This window comes from Elephantulus edwardii, unplaced genomic scaffold (assembly GCF_000299155.1).
Source record: "Elephantulus edwardii isolate Elephantulus edwardi_28Jun2011 unplaced genomic scaffold, EleEdw1.0 scaffold00049, whole genome shotgun sequence".
Classification (NCBI taxonomy): Eukaryota; Metazoa; Chordata; class Mammalia; order Macroscelidea; family Macroscelididae; genus Elephantulus; species Elephantulus edwardii.
In genome coordinates this window covers 10,505,672-10,518,774 of record NW_006399799.1, presented here as the reverse complement: position 1 = coordinate 10,518,774, position 13,103 = coordinate 10,505,672, and the positions used below count along the sequence as shown (strand labels likewise).

Here is a 13,103-nt window from a genome sequence, read left to right as displayed (position 1 = left end):
AGTGGGTTTTCAGAGGCAATAAATTGCATGGGAATAGACTGCCCATCTTCTGGTGGATTTGAACAGTATGCCTTTGAGTTGGCAGCACAACTCATTACAACTACCGCACTAGAGCTCACTATATGCAAATAGTTTATATTCTTATCAATCTCAAAAGGTTGGCATTATCATTCCCACTTTAACAGATGAGACACAACCCCAAAGATCTCTGTTTTCATGTTTACTAAATAGCCATCTAATTACTAACTCAGTCCCATATGGTGGCCTGGACAGTAACCTAAATATTCCATTGCCTATTAATTGATATATTAGGGTGTGTGGGGGCGTGTGTGTATGTGTTAAGCTTCAAGGACTCTTCCACTGGCCATGAAATAAAGCCATAGAGATCTTCTATAAAGTGGACCCTTGCACACCCATGTTTATCGTGGCTTTGTTCACAATAGCAAGGAGCTGGAAACAACCTAAGTGCCCATCAACAAACAAATGGATAGAGAAGCTGTGGTATATTCACACAGGGGAATACTGCGCTGCATTGAAAAACAAGGAACTCATACAGTATTATTCAAAATGGGTGGTGACCCTGGAGGACATTATGCTGAGTAAAGTATCTCAGTCATAAAAGGACAAATACTGCATAGTGCCACTGTTGTAAAACAGGACTGACTCGGGGCTGGGAGGAGACTGAGAAAGATGGGTTCAATAACGTTTAATGCATTGAAACAGATGAGGGAGAAAACTGTTTAAAAGGAATATGTGATTAGGTATTATTGTCATGACAGGAGTCCAAAACAAAGGCTGCATAGTGGAGTGGACCTCGGGGGAGGGATTGTAAAACAATGAAAGAATTTTTCTTTTACTTTTCAAAGAGTAGAGTGAATTGGGAGGAGGGAGGAATGGACAGGGGGAAAAAATGCCACAATGAATGAATGGAAATTCTCAGTCTTTGTAAACTTTCATTGAAATGAATAATAATAAAGTGGATACTGACTCCTTTACAAAAGCATCTACTTCCACCTAAACCCCAGTCCTTTAGTCACACGCAACTACTCCAATTCTTTAGCCTCTTCCATTAGCTTTCACAACTTTAAGACTTCATGTATCCTATTTACTTCCTATGCCCTTTCCCTGCTCCCTCCTCTTCCATCTGGCAGAATCCCATTTCTTCCAGTGGTCCACTCTCAAATATCTCCTTTGTCAAATCTCCCAGTGATCCCTAGGTGGAGATACTCTCATCCCTTCTCTTGGGGTCACAGTTCTTTATGTATATGCCTCTGGTCTAGCACTTAACCACAGTATCATAAATACGTGTTGTGTTTGCATATTGCTTTCCTCGGCAAAACATCAATAAACAGATCTCATTTCTATTCTGGCATCTCCAGCACTTAATACTGTGTCACTTCCAGTAAGGAATTACTAACTGCTTATAGGAGGATTGAAGGAATGAAAGATATACTGTAGCACTGCTGATTGTTGCTCATCCCAAAATGTTTAAGCATAGAGTTGCCCTATGTCTCCTGTTTACTGGCCCAGTATCTGAGCCTTTGGGATATTTAGAAAATTACTGCTGTTATTACTGTGTGCCATCAAGTCAGAACCAACCGTCCTGTGGGTTTTCACACTCCTTTACTGGAGAAGAATGTCCACCCTTTTCCTGCAGAACAGCTGGTGATTTCAAACTGTGTGCCTTTGGGATTGTAGCACAGGTCCTTACCACTTGACCACCAGAGCTTCCATTTAGAAAATAAGGGAGAGTATCCATGTTCAATCATCCAAATCCTGCCAAGACCATGCTCACTACAAAGAGAGAAATACACGCCAGGTACAGTTATAGAAAATCCATGCTTGACAATCATTCCTGATATAGCTGCTCTCTGCACATTGCAAATTCATCACTTCCCTTCTCACCCCTTCCTGGGGCAGTTTATGTAGCTGAAAACTTACATTCTCCTTCTGAATACAAAAATACAGCTTTAGTTTGTAGGATGTGACTACACAACTAAATAGCAAGAGCAATACTGCCAAGTAATTAATGTGGTACACAACGAACGCAGGTCTCAAACTTCATCGTTGTCATCATCATCATCATCAGTCTGTTTCCTCAACTCTCCAAAAGAGATTGCTGGCATCATTCTCCCAAATCATTCCCTAATTCCCTTAGTCACTTATTGATTCCAGCTCACTCTTCTGATCAAACAAACGGTTCTCCTAGTAAGGCAATAGGGGGATTTCTAAGTCTAGCAAATGCAGGAATTCCATAGAACCAAGTAACAAAAGGCCTGGATGCTAAGCAGATCTGACTTCCCAGAGAGAATGGTGCAGTGGGGAGGGGGAGGGGGGAAGAGGGAGCCTTCTGCACCTATCACAGAGCAGACTGCACAACAACCTCATAGGCTCAAGTTAATTTACTTTGGCCAACCATATTTTACTTATTCCTCTCCTCCAGAAAGAGACCCGAGTCTGGGAAGGATCAAATTCCTATACACCTGATCAAAGTCCTTCAAAGGAAAGCCAAACTGAGCGAGACAGCTAAAAGGACTGAACACAGTGGCCTCTCCTGGAACAAGTTCTACTTCCCCCTTCGTCCCCAGTTTCATTTGCTAGGAGTCCAACTTCCTTTCAGCTGGAGGCCACCAGCAACATGATCCAGTGAGGTGCTGTGATTTATTTTCACCTATTTCTTTTCTCATTCTGCTGGTTTAAAGTTGTCACAGCCCAAGACAGTCCCAAAGTAGCCCTCCCTTTGAAGTATCCAGTGTTAACTTAAAAGGCTGCAAAGGAAACCTAATGAAACCATCCGCTTAGCAACTTTTTTTTCAATGAAATTCAGAATCACAACCTAACTTCTTTGTGCTCTGGAATGAACCACACTTCTTAAAAAGAAAGACCACAGAGGGTTGACAGAAAACTTGCTGCAGGGAGGAAAAACTGGACAGAGTACAGGAACTGATGCAGAAATGAACAAGCAAAACTCTGGCAGATCCATTTCAGCATTTTCTAAGCTCTCCCTTTCTATCTTATTTTCTCTCTTGCTTCATTCTCAGCTCATCGCCACCACCTAGATAAGGGCGCATTTTACAGCCTCTTCATTAGTGTCTCCTCATAAACAAGTATCCTGGGCTCAGAAGGGCTGAAGTTTCCTCTCCTGCACTAAAGGCCCACTCACAAGGACCCCCCTGAGGAATACAACAGGAGAAAGTAAGTGCAGCCTATGTTGTTTCTGGGAGGCGGGTGGGAACTCCCAGTCTGTGGAAGGCACAAGTGCCAAGCAAAGCAAATCCTCACAACTGGATGTTACAGATCAAAGCAGGGGCCACCCAAGGCCATGCATCCCCACTCCAGCCCGAGAAACGCAGAGCGCAGAGCCTGTGGCCTGTCAAAACTTTCTCTGTGTACACCCAAGGTTGAGATTAAGCATTAACTTGCTGAACTGCTCAGTGAGAGCCCGCAGGGGCTGAAATCCGACCTTCAAGACAAATCTTTTTTTATTTTTTCAATTTAAGGAATAAAATAATTCGACCTGTGCCTCCATCAGGCTCCTGCCCCACGAGCTGAAGAGGGGGGTGGGGAGGAGTGGTCCCCCACAGAAAACTGCACTCTCACTGACACCAACGGATGCCTCGCTCGCTGCCAAGCCGAACACCCCCATAAAACCAAGGTGGTACACAGGCTGGGCTTCCACGCGACCGACGGGAGGCCGAGGGAAACAAAAGGGGGCGAGGGACCCTCCGCCGGCTCACAGATGTCCACGAGTCTCAGGGACGAGGATCTGCACCGCGAGCAAAATGGATGGTTCCTCCTCCGCCCCTGTAACTCCCCACAGATTAGGTCCCCAGGCCAGCTCCGGGTCTCGCCTCCTTCCAGCTGGGGCCAGATAATAGGCCGAATAATATAACTAGTGATAGGGAAGAAGCGCCGGCTCCGGTAGGAGAAGGTTCGAAAGGCTGAGCTCAACTCTGTAAATAAACTGGCCCCGAGACCCAGCAGCTTAATAACGCTAAACCTCAGCGCCCGCCGGGCAGAGCGCGACCCCTCCCGCAGCCCCACCTGCAGCTGGCCCGGGGCCGGCCCGCGGGCCTGGGGCTGCAGGCGATGGCCGGCCGAGCCCGCCGGGCCGCCGGCGCCCCAGCCCCCGATCGCCGTCGCTCGGCTGGTCGTACCTTTGTAGCGCTCCAGCACATCCTCATACGCCTGCACGAACTCCTTCTCCTGGTTGCGGTTGGCCGGCTGCTGACCCGGCACGTAGCCGGCCATGGCCGCCCGCGCCGCGCTCTCCCTGGGCCCCGGCGGGCGCCGGTTCCAGACCCGCGCGCTGAGGCGGCTGAGGCGGCGGCGGCCCCAGCCTCGGCCCTTTGTGCGGCTCCGAGGCGGCTGCGGCACCCTAGCTCTCCGCTCTCAGGCCTCGCAGTCCCTCTGTGCTCCTCAGCCCACTCGCTCGCGGTCCGCTCGCGCTCCGCGGGTCCCGGCTCGCGACTCCACCTCCCCACCCCTAGGCTCCGCTCCTCCCTCAGCCCGCCCCGGCGTGGCGGCGGCCGTGGCGGCGGCGGAGGCGGCTCCGCCTGTCAGGAGCGCCAGGCCCGACCGGTTCCCCGCCCCTCACTCCTCCGCCTCGGCGGCCCGGCTCGTCCTTGGCCCTCAGGCTGCGGCCGGTCGGGCCTGCGCTGTCCCACACGCTTCCCCTGGTGGCTGCGGACCACAACCCAGACCGGACTGGGGGATCCGAGCCGAATGGGGTGACTGCCTGGCCTCCACTGGAGTGTCTGGGCGGGGGAGGGGGAACGGTTGGGCTCGCTCAGAGGCCCCAGGCGTGTGAGGATGAAAGGCCGGGCGAGTCCAGAGCGCCCCCCACCCTGTCGCCCCGGCCCCACTCCACCGGGTGAGAGGGCAGCCCATGCAGCCCTGACCTACACCCGGAGCTGGGACAAAGAAGGGAGCCCCCGGCTGGAGGGATGTGGTGCTGGGCCTGTGGGGTACTGGGGAAACTGAAGGGAAAGGAGAAGAAAAGCTCAAGCAAGATGCCTCAGATCCCAGAACGAGGGCAAAGGCTAGATCCTGACAGGGCTGCATTGGAAAGGGCACCCTGAGCCCACAGAGAATCCCCAGGGAACAAAAAGGGTTTCCTGAAACCAAAGGAAATGAACTAGAAAGGAGCACATTCTAGACCACGAAGTAAATCAGGCCAAGGATGAGAGCCAGAACCTGAGAAATGACAACTGTGTGAGGAATGGAAACAGGATTCTGAATTACACCGAAGAGAGGGGAGGACATCAATCTATAGAGGAAAATAAACCCAACAGGATTATTAAACTGTGACAGCCTAGGATCAAAAGAGATGTGAGAAACTGAGATTGAACCAGGACTATTAATGGAGCAAAGAATTCTGGAGCATAACTGGTTAGAAGGAGGACAGGGGAAGCCAATTATTTATTCTCTGTAAACACGGGAAAGGAAAGAGCACAGAAATGAAACAGGTAAATAAGATGTAGGGCTAGGGGAGGAAGTTCTCAACATGCATCTTCGGAGCCACCAATTGAATCAAGCCTAACATTCATGGACAGTGCTGGGCCAACAACAGTAAATTAGGGGCTCAGGTAAAAAGTGATCCATTTTGTCCACATCCACTTTCATTCAGCCTTTATCCTCCTCAGCCTCATCAAGCCCCGTTAACTTTATTTTTCAGGGAGGGGAGAGGTGGTCTTGGGTAAAAAGTGAAGCTGGCAGATCTCACAATAACAGTTCATTAGCAAGTAAAAAAAAAAAAAAAGATTCATGGGACGCTGAGCAGCCAAAATTGAGATTTGAGCTTCCATTTCAGTTCCTATTCTCAAGATTTTTCAGAGTGTCTTACCCCAAAGGCAGGGACTGTATCGTTGTACCCTGCAAGTAGTGCCAAGCATTTGGTCAATAGACAATACATAAATAAGAAGAAATGATGCTTTTCACTAACAGGTGAATGCTGGTTGTTTCCACATTGCACCATGACGAGAAATGGGATGAGCAGCACATTAATCATATCTATTTCCATCAAGTTTTGCTGGCCTGCCCAGGTCTCAGCATAGAGAGCATATACAGGGTAGGGCCTGAAAGAGGACAGGGAGGATCCTTGAACAAATGTTTATTCCACTTTAAGCCTATGTACTCAAAAAGCTAGTTCACAGATTGGTGTCAGCTGCTAATGAGCTCAGTTTAAAAAAAGGAGGGGAATAAGTTTTGAGATCTATTTTCTTTTTAAATGAAGACATATAAGACTTTTAGTGGGCAATGCAGGATGAAGGAGCTGGTGATTGATAGCATAAGCACATTTTTTTGTAAACAGCAGAGAATAGGGAAAAGCGAATTCTGGGGATCTTGACTGGATGTATCAGTGCTGAGTCACCTGCATTAACTGTAATATTTTATATGGGGGAGGGCTAAAAAAGCCCAGACACAAATATATGCATATTTACACCCACCCCCATCCCCTGGCAGACATCTACCTCCTTGTTTTCACTAAAGTAAAACAGCAATGTCCCTTCATAGACTGGGGCTAATACATGCTCCCCTTTGTGAGCGGCTTCCTCAAGGACTGCGACTGCTGCTTGCCAAAGGCGAGGAAAGAACAAGGGCAAAAGGGGTAAGAGAGTCTACTCTGGGGATCCAGTGGCTTTGTTGTAGGGGGCGGCAGAAAGGGCTGTTTCGGGGAGAGGGCAAGGGGTTGAGATTCCTAATAAGAATCAGGATAATCAGGGAAGAAAGTTCTGGTTTGAGTTGTGGCTAGAGGGCTTCTCTCAGACTCAAGTTGCTTTCTTGACAAAATTTGCATTTAAATGCTCCCTAGAGATTTTGAAGTAATGTATTCTTCTAATGAATGGAAAAGGGGAAGTCCACATGTTTGGCTGATGTTCCTGTTTTATACAGAGAAAATTTTACAAGGAGAGAGGAACAAAGTGGCTGCTGGGGGGGATGGGAAGAAGAAAGCCTAGGGAAGGGGAGGCTTTTGGTTTTTTCCAAGCAGCAGTTTAAATTTATAGCCAGACTACACAATCAGGAAGCTCTGAGGCTTTCTCCTTTTGGTCCATGATTTTCCTTTGCCCCTGATGGTTAAGACTGCTGTTGCATTTTTAAGAAGTCTGCACTGGGGAGGTGAAGGTGGCAGGATGTACTCAGGGGGACATCTAGTGGAGGAGAAAGGTAATACAGGTAAATAAAATCTCTGGCTACCACTTAAAGCCTCATCAAAAACCCATCACCTTGAAGCGGAACCACTTTGAATTTCTGTCTCTTTCCATAACCTTCCTACTTGCTTCTGGGCTATTACCCTTCCTCATTCTCCTCCTTTAACCTGGTCTAGCTCACTCTTAAGCATCCTTCTAAACTTGTGTGTAACATCTTCCTCTATAATTAAATTCTGAGCCTTTGCCTGAAATATTCTATACCCCACCCCACCCCAATTCCACCTACTGATTCGTATGCACACCCAAAATGAAGTTTTTTTCATCAACTGGACAAAAAAAAAAGGCTCCTCTCCTCAAAATCTTAACTGTATATCCTTTCTGTTCCTCCTGGGGCTCCAACCACATGTGTGGTGTGTGAGTGTCTACATCATGAGTGTCTACATCATTGCCTCCTGGATCTCCTGGTTCTCTGAGTACAGATATCTATGTCACCTTTCCTCAGCAGAAGGCCAGAAACTATGCTTTGTAGTTAGAAGATGATCAACAAATATTTGCTGAAGGAGTGGATGCCTCACAAAAGACATATTGAAGGGGGTAGAGAGGTGAAGACAATTGAGAATCCAATTCATTGTGCACCCAATGGCCAGAGACGGAGAACTTCATATGCACACAGGAAAAAGAGGTCAAAATGAGTTCTCCTTCTGCCAGTTCTCCTTCAGCCTCTGGGTTTACTCTAGCACTTCTTTAGCATGGCTCATGCTGCATTATTTTGCATGTGTTAATTATTACTTTATAATTAAATTCTTTGCTAGTACAGAGAAAGTGAGTGTGTGTTCTAGCCATTCCTCCTTGCAAAGGTAGACTGTAACCTGTTTCTCATAAGTAGCCTGGTGGAAGATGAGGAAGGTGTTCTCCCAGACTTAGGCCAGCTCTTGGGGTAAAATCATCCAGTTCTGGGTTCATGAACATGGCCTCCAGGGTTAGACCTACCAGCCTTTTGGACACAGAGCTAACCAACCCAGCCGCAGTCAAAGCTCCATTTCCATCCAGCTTCTTGAAACCCATTCTAAACTGCCTGGAGTTTCCACTGGGTATGTGGGGTAAGAAGCCTTTGTTCACTATCATACTGCCCTCTTCTGTTCAGAATGGGCAACATGTCTAACCCAAGCGGCCTGAATAGTGCTAGCCACCCAGGAAGACAAGATCCCTGCTACCAACTAGCCTCTGTCACCATAGCAACTCTCAAAATGGTTACTCAGCCATCTGGGTTACCATAGCAACTAACCAAGTCTCACCACCTTAGCCTTTCCCTAGACCTTCTCCCCTGACTTGTCAAAGCCAATACCAAAGTGTCCAGTCCCTACTGCAGGAAAGGAGTAGAAGCTGGATCCCTTGACAGGCAGCTGTTCCACAGAGACATGGTATACCTCACCCCCCCCAGGGGTTTTCAGAGGCTCAGAGGAGATAATAAGTGTTAAGGCACTCTGTGAACCTTAAAACTCACAAGCATTAGCTATTAGAGACCTTCAGCAAGTTGTTTACCTCTCTGGGTTCTAGTTTCTCCTACAGTGCAGCACTCTTACCTCCTGAAGTTATTATGAAGATTAGATTAGATTAGATTAGATAAAGTATGTAAACTGAGAAGCAGAAGGTGCCCTTGAAACTATGGCTCACATTGTGATTGGTAGTGGTAGTGTTGTTAGATGCCTATGACCCTTACAGAGGAAGACCCTGGATGAGATGGATTGACTCAGTGACTGGGGTACTTGAGGTAGAGGTGTCAGAGACAGTAAGGTTGGCACAGGATAAAGCAGGATTCAGGAATGTTGTGCATAGAGTTGCTGTGAGTCACAAGGGACTCCATAGCACATAACAACAACATGACCCTAAGAATAATGGATCTGGCCCATCAACAAATGAATGTGATAGAGAAGCTCTGACATATTCACAGAATAGAATACTACGCTGCATTGAAAAACAAGGAACTCATGCAATATTATTCAAAATGGGTGACCCTGGAGAATATGAGGACTGAGTGAAATATCTCAGTCACAAAAGGACAAACACTGCATAATGCCACTGTTGTAAAACAGGACTGACATCGGGGTTGGGGGGAGACTGAGAAAGATGGGATAAATAATGTATACTGCATTGAAATAGATGAGGGAGAAAACTGTTTAAAAGGGATATGTGATTAGGTATTTTTGTCATGACAGGAGTCCAGAGCAAAGACAGCATAGTGGAATGGACCTGGGGGGAGGGATTGTAAAACAATGGGGGAACTTTTACTTTTCAAAGAGGGGAGTGTCCTGGGGTGGGGGGAGGGATGGGCAAGGAGAAAAGTGCAACAATGAATGGAAATCCAAAGTCTCTGTAAATTTTCATTAAAATTAATTTTAAAAAAATAAGAAAAATGAATCTGAAGCCTGCCCTACCTGGGTCTTCTTCAAGACCTAAGTCATTCTGAAGTGGCTGTAGTCACTGTGTCAATGCATCCATCTCCTTGATGATCTTCCTCTCTTTCGCTGACCCTCCACCTTTCTCAAGATGGTGTCTTTTTCCAAGGACAGGCTCTTCCTAACAACATGCTCCAAAAATGTGAGATGAAGTTTCACCATTCTTTTTTTTATTATTATTTTTCCTTATTTTATTATTTTTGTGTGAGTGTACCGTCAAATCAGATCTGACTGGTACAGGAGGAGATTATCCCTCCTTCCCTGGCAGAGCATCTGGTGGATTCAAACCGTGCGCCTCTGGGATTGTAGTTGCAGCTCCTTGCCACTAGGCCACCAGAACTCCCCGAAGTTTCACCATTCTTGCCATTACATCGCACACTGGTTGCACTTCCTCCAAAATAGATGTTTGGGATATTCACCAAGCCAAACCACAATTCAAAGGCATCAGTTCTTCCTTGGTCTTCTTTATTCACTGTCCAACTTCCAAATGCATAGGAAACAACTGAAAATACCATGGCTTGCATGGTATTGGAAAGACAAAAATAGGTATCAGAAGAGACTTTGAAACAGGAATGAAAAAAAGCCGTACAAGGGGAAGGGATGCTACCACAAGATAGCTGAACAGATCAAAAAGGCCAACATGAGAAGACAAAGTACAACAAAATGTACAAAGAGCTAGAGTTAGAAAATCAAAAGGAAAGAACACACTTGGCATTTCTCGAGCCCAAAGAACTAAAGAACAAATTCAAACCTTGAGTTGCAATACTAAAGGGCAAAATTTTGAACAATGTAGGAAGCAGCCAAAAAGATAGAAAGAATATAGTCTGTGCCACAAAGAACTGGGTAATATTGAACCATTTCCAGAAGTAGCATATGATCAAGAACCAATAGAAGGAAGTACTAAAGGAAGAAGTTCAAGCTGCACTGAAGGCATTGGAAAAAAATAAGGCCCCCGGAATTGGTAGAATACCAATTGAGATGTTTCAGGAAACAATGAAACCCTGGAGGTCATCAGTCTGTGCCAAGAAATTTGGAAGACATCTTTCTGACCAACAGGCTGGAAGAAATGACTCACAGTGACCCTAGCTAGGAATAGGTCTACACCTTGTCCTATCCTGTGCCATCCTCATGATCTGTGCTTTGCTTGAGCCCATTGTTATAGTTACTGTGTCAATTCATCACCTTGAGGATCATCCTCTCCTTCACTGACTCCCCTTCCCAGCATCATGTGTTTTTCTAAGAACTGGCCCCTCCTGGCAACATGCCCAAAGTATGTGGGATGAAGTTTCATCATCCTTGCCTCTAAAAAGCATCTTGGTTGCACTCCCTCCGAGACAAATTTATTCCTAGACTAACAATGGACCTATGCCTTCTCTAGGTATAGGTCCCATTTGCCTCCAAGACGCCTTATAAGAACACTTTAATTTTCCTTTTTTAAAAGAATTAAGCCAACAGCAACTCCACTCAATCACATCCAATATCCCTTCCCTGCTCTGAAAGAAGAGTCTCATGAAGCTCAGAAGACCTCTGAGAGTCCTACCAAAATGGATCTTTTAAATGCACTTTTAGGGGACCTGGAGGTATGGCTTGTTACCTGTGAAGCCTCTTTCAAAGTGAAATCAATGTCTCCTCACGCAGGACCACCTCAGGATAAAACAAACAAAAAGCACTGTCTACAAGTTGCTTCAATTCACAGCAGCTTGATAGAATCTCAGGACAATGTTATTAAATGCTATTAAGTCAACTACAACTTGTAGCAAACCTAAAAATAACTGATCTGAACCTTGTCCTATCCTGTGCCAACCTCATCATCGGTGATATACTTGGGCCCATTGCTACAGTCACTATGTCAATCCATTTTGTGCAGGTTCTTTTCTTTCAGTGACCCTCTCCACCTTTCTAAGCATGACATCTTTTCCCAAGCATTGCCCCTCCTAACAATGTGCCTATAGTATGTGAGATGAAGTTTCACCATCTTTGCCTTAAAAAGAACCATTGTACTTTCTCCAAAATATATTGTTTGTCCATTTGGCAATCCAAACGATATTCAGTAGTCTTCTCCAACACCAAAACTTAAAGACATCAATTCTACTTCTGTTACCCTTAGTCACTGTTCAACTTTCAGATGCACAGCAAGTCACTGAAAAGACCATGGCTTGGATCAGATATACTTTAGTCTTCAAATTGTTCTTCAGCACTTTGGAGAGGTCACTATAGTATGTTTTCCCAATCAAAAGCCTTGGTACCAGCAGTTAAGAAATCAAAAGATGCGTTTCATTGGGAAAATTCTTTAAAGGGACAGTGGCAGGCAACCTGAAAGGTCTTATTACAGTGTACAAATCTCTGAGACTGGAGAAGGCCTGGATAATGGTAGCAACTGCTCTACTGAGATCAGAGCATGAGAGCAGCCTGGTGCACAGCACAGTTCACTACAGAAACCGTTCCCTCCATGATTTCAATGCCCTCCATGATTTCTAAGCCTCCACTACTATCACATCTTAATTTCTACCTTTCAAGATTTACTCATTTTCCGACACTTTCTTCAATCACATTGGCAGAGTCCTGATTTCAAACCAGACATCCTAAATCCAAAGTTTTATGCAAACAGATACTATCCTGGTAAATCAGTTTTCCAGATGCAAAACCAGGTATGCTATTGCCTGGCTCTGTGAGTTCTGCCAGTAGAATGTGATCCTCAAAAGCTGAATGACAGGAAGATCAGTCAGGTGACACTGGGAGGGACATATTGCCCTTGGGGCCCTGGCACTTAGCAGTCAGAATCCTTCTGGAAGTCTCCAGGAAGTGGGTCAAGAGGGACTAGTTCCGTTTTTTCAGATACAGGCAGGAAGCAGATTAAGCCAATACATTTACTACAGTAAGTATGTGATTGTTGGAACTTCCTTCTACCTAATCAAGAAGGGGGAAGTAGGATAGATGAATGAGATAAGACTGGCTATGAATTGATAGCTCTTGAATCTGAGTGATAGGGATACATGTTGCTATTCTCACTACCCTTTAAGTATGTTTAAAATTTACTGCAAAGTGCAGGTGCTTTAAGTAGGCTGACCTGAGTCACAGGACAGTGTGACCCCAATGGAGCATTGTACTGACTGTTGCATGGGACACCATGCACATTGTAAACTCTCTCCCCACCACCAATCCCCACAGATCATTGCTAAATCCTAGCTCTACTATTGGGTTACTGTATAACCTCACAAAGTTCCTTAACTTTCCTCTTCTGTATAACCGTCTCCCAGGGTTCTATGAGGATTAAATGGCATATATATAAACTGCCTAGTATACATGTGGCATGAGGACTGGAGGAAGATTCATCAACAACCTGTGTTACGCAGATGACACAACCCTGCTTGCTGAAACTAGGGAGGACCTGAAGCGCTTGCTCTAGAAGATCAAGGATTGCAGCCTTCAATATGGATTGAAACTCAACATCAAGAAAACAAAGATTGTCTCTACTGGGCCGATTGGCAGCATTATG

General features: G+C 45.8%; 1 protein-coding gene across 1 annotated transcript in view; it reads right to left on the bottom strand.

The window, feature by feature from the left end:
- Positions 1-6,669: 6,669 nt before the first annotated feature.
- The window catches only part of LOC102872269 (microtubule-actin cross-linking factor 1-like), a 21,208-nt gene continuing 14,774 nt past the window's right edge, over positions 6,670-13,103 (bottom strand). Inside the window, exon 3 of the mRNA XM_006886488.1 lies at positions 6,670-7,151. Coding sequence (XP_006886550.1) covers positions 7,078-7,151 — 74 coding nt within the window. The 3' untranslated portion in view covers positions 6,670-7,077. The remainder of the gene's footprint in view (positions 7,152-13,103) is intronic.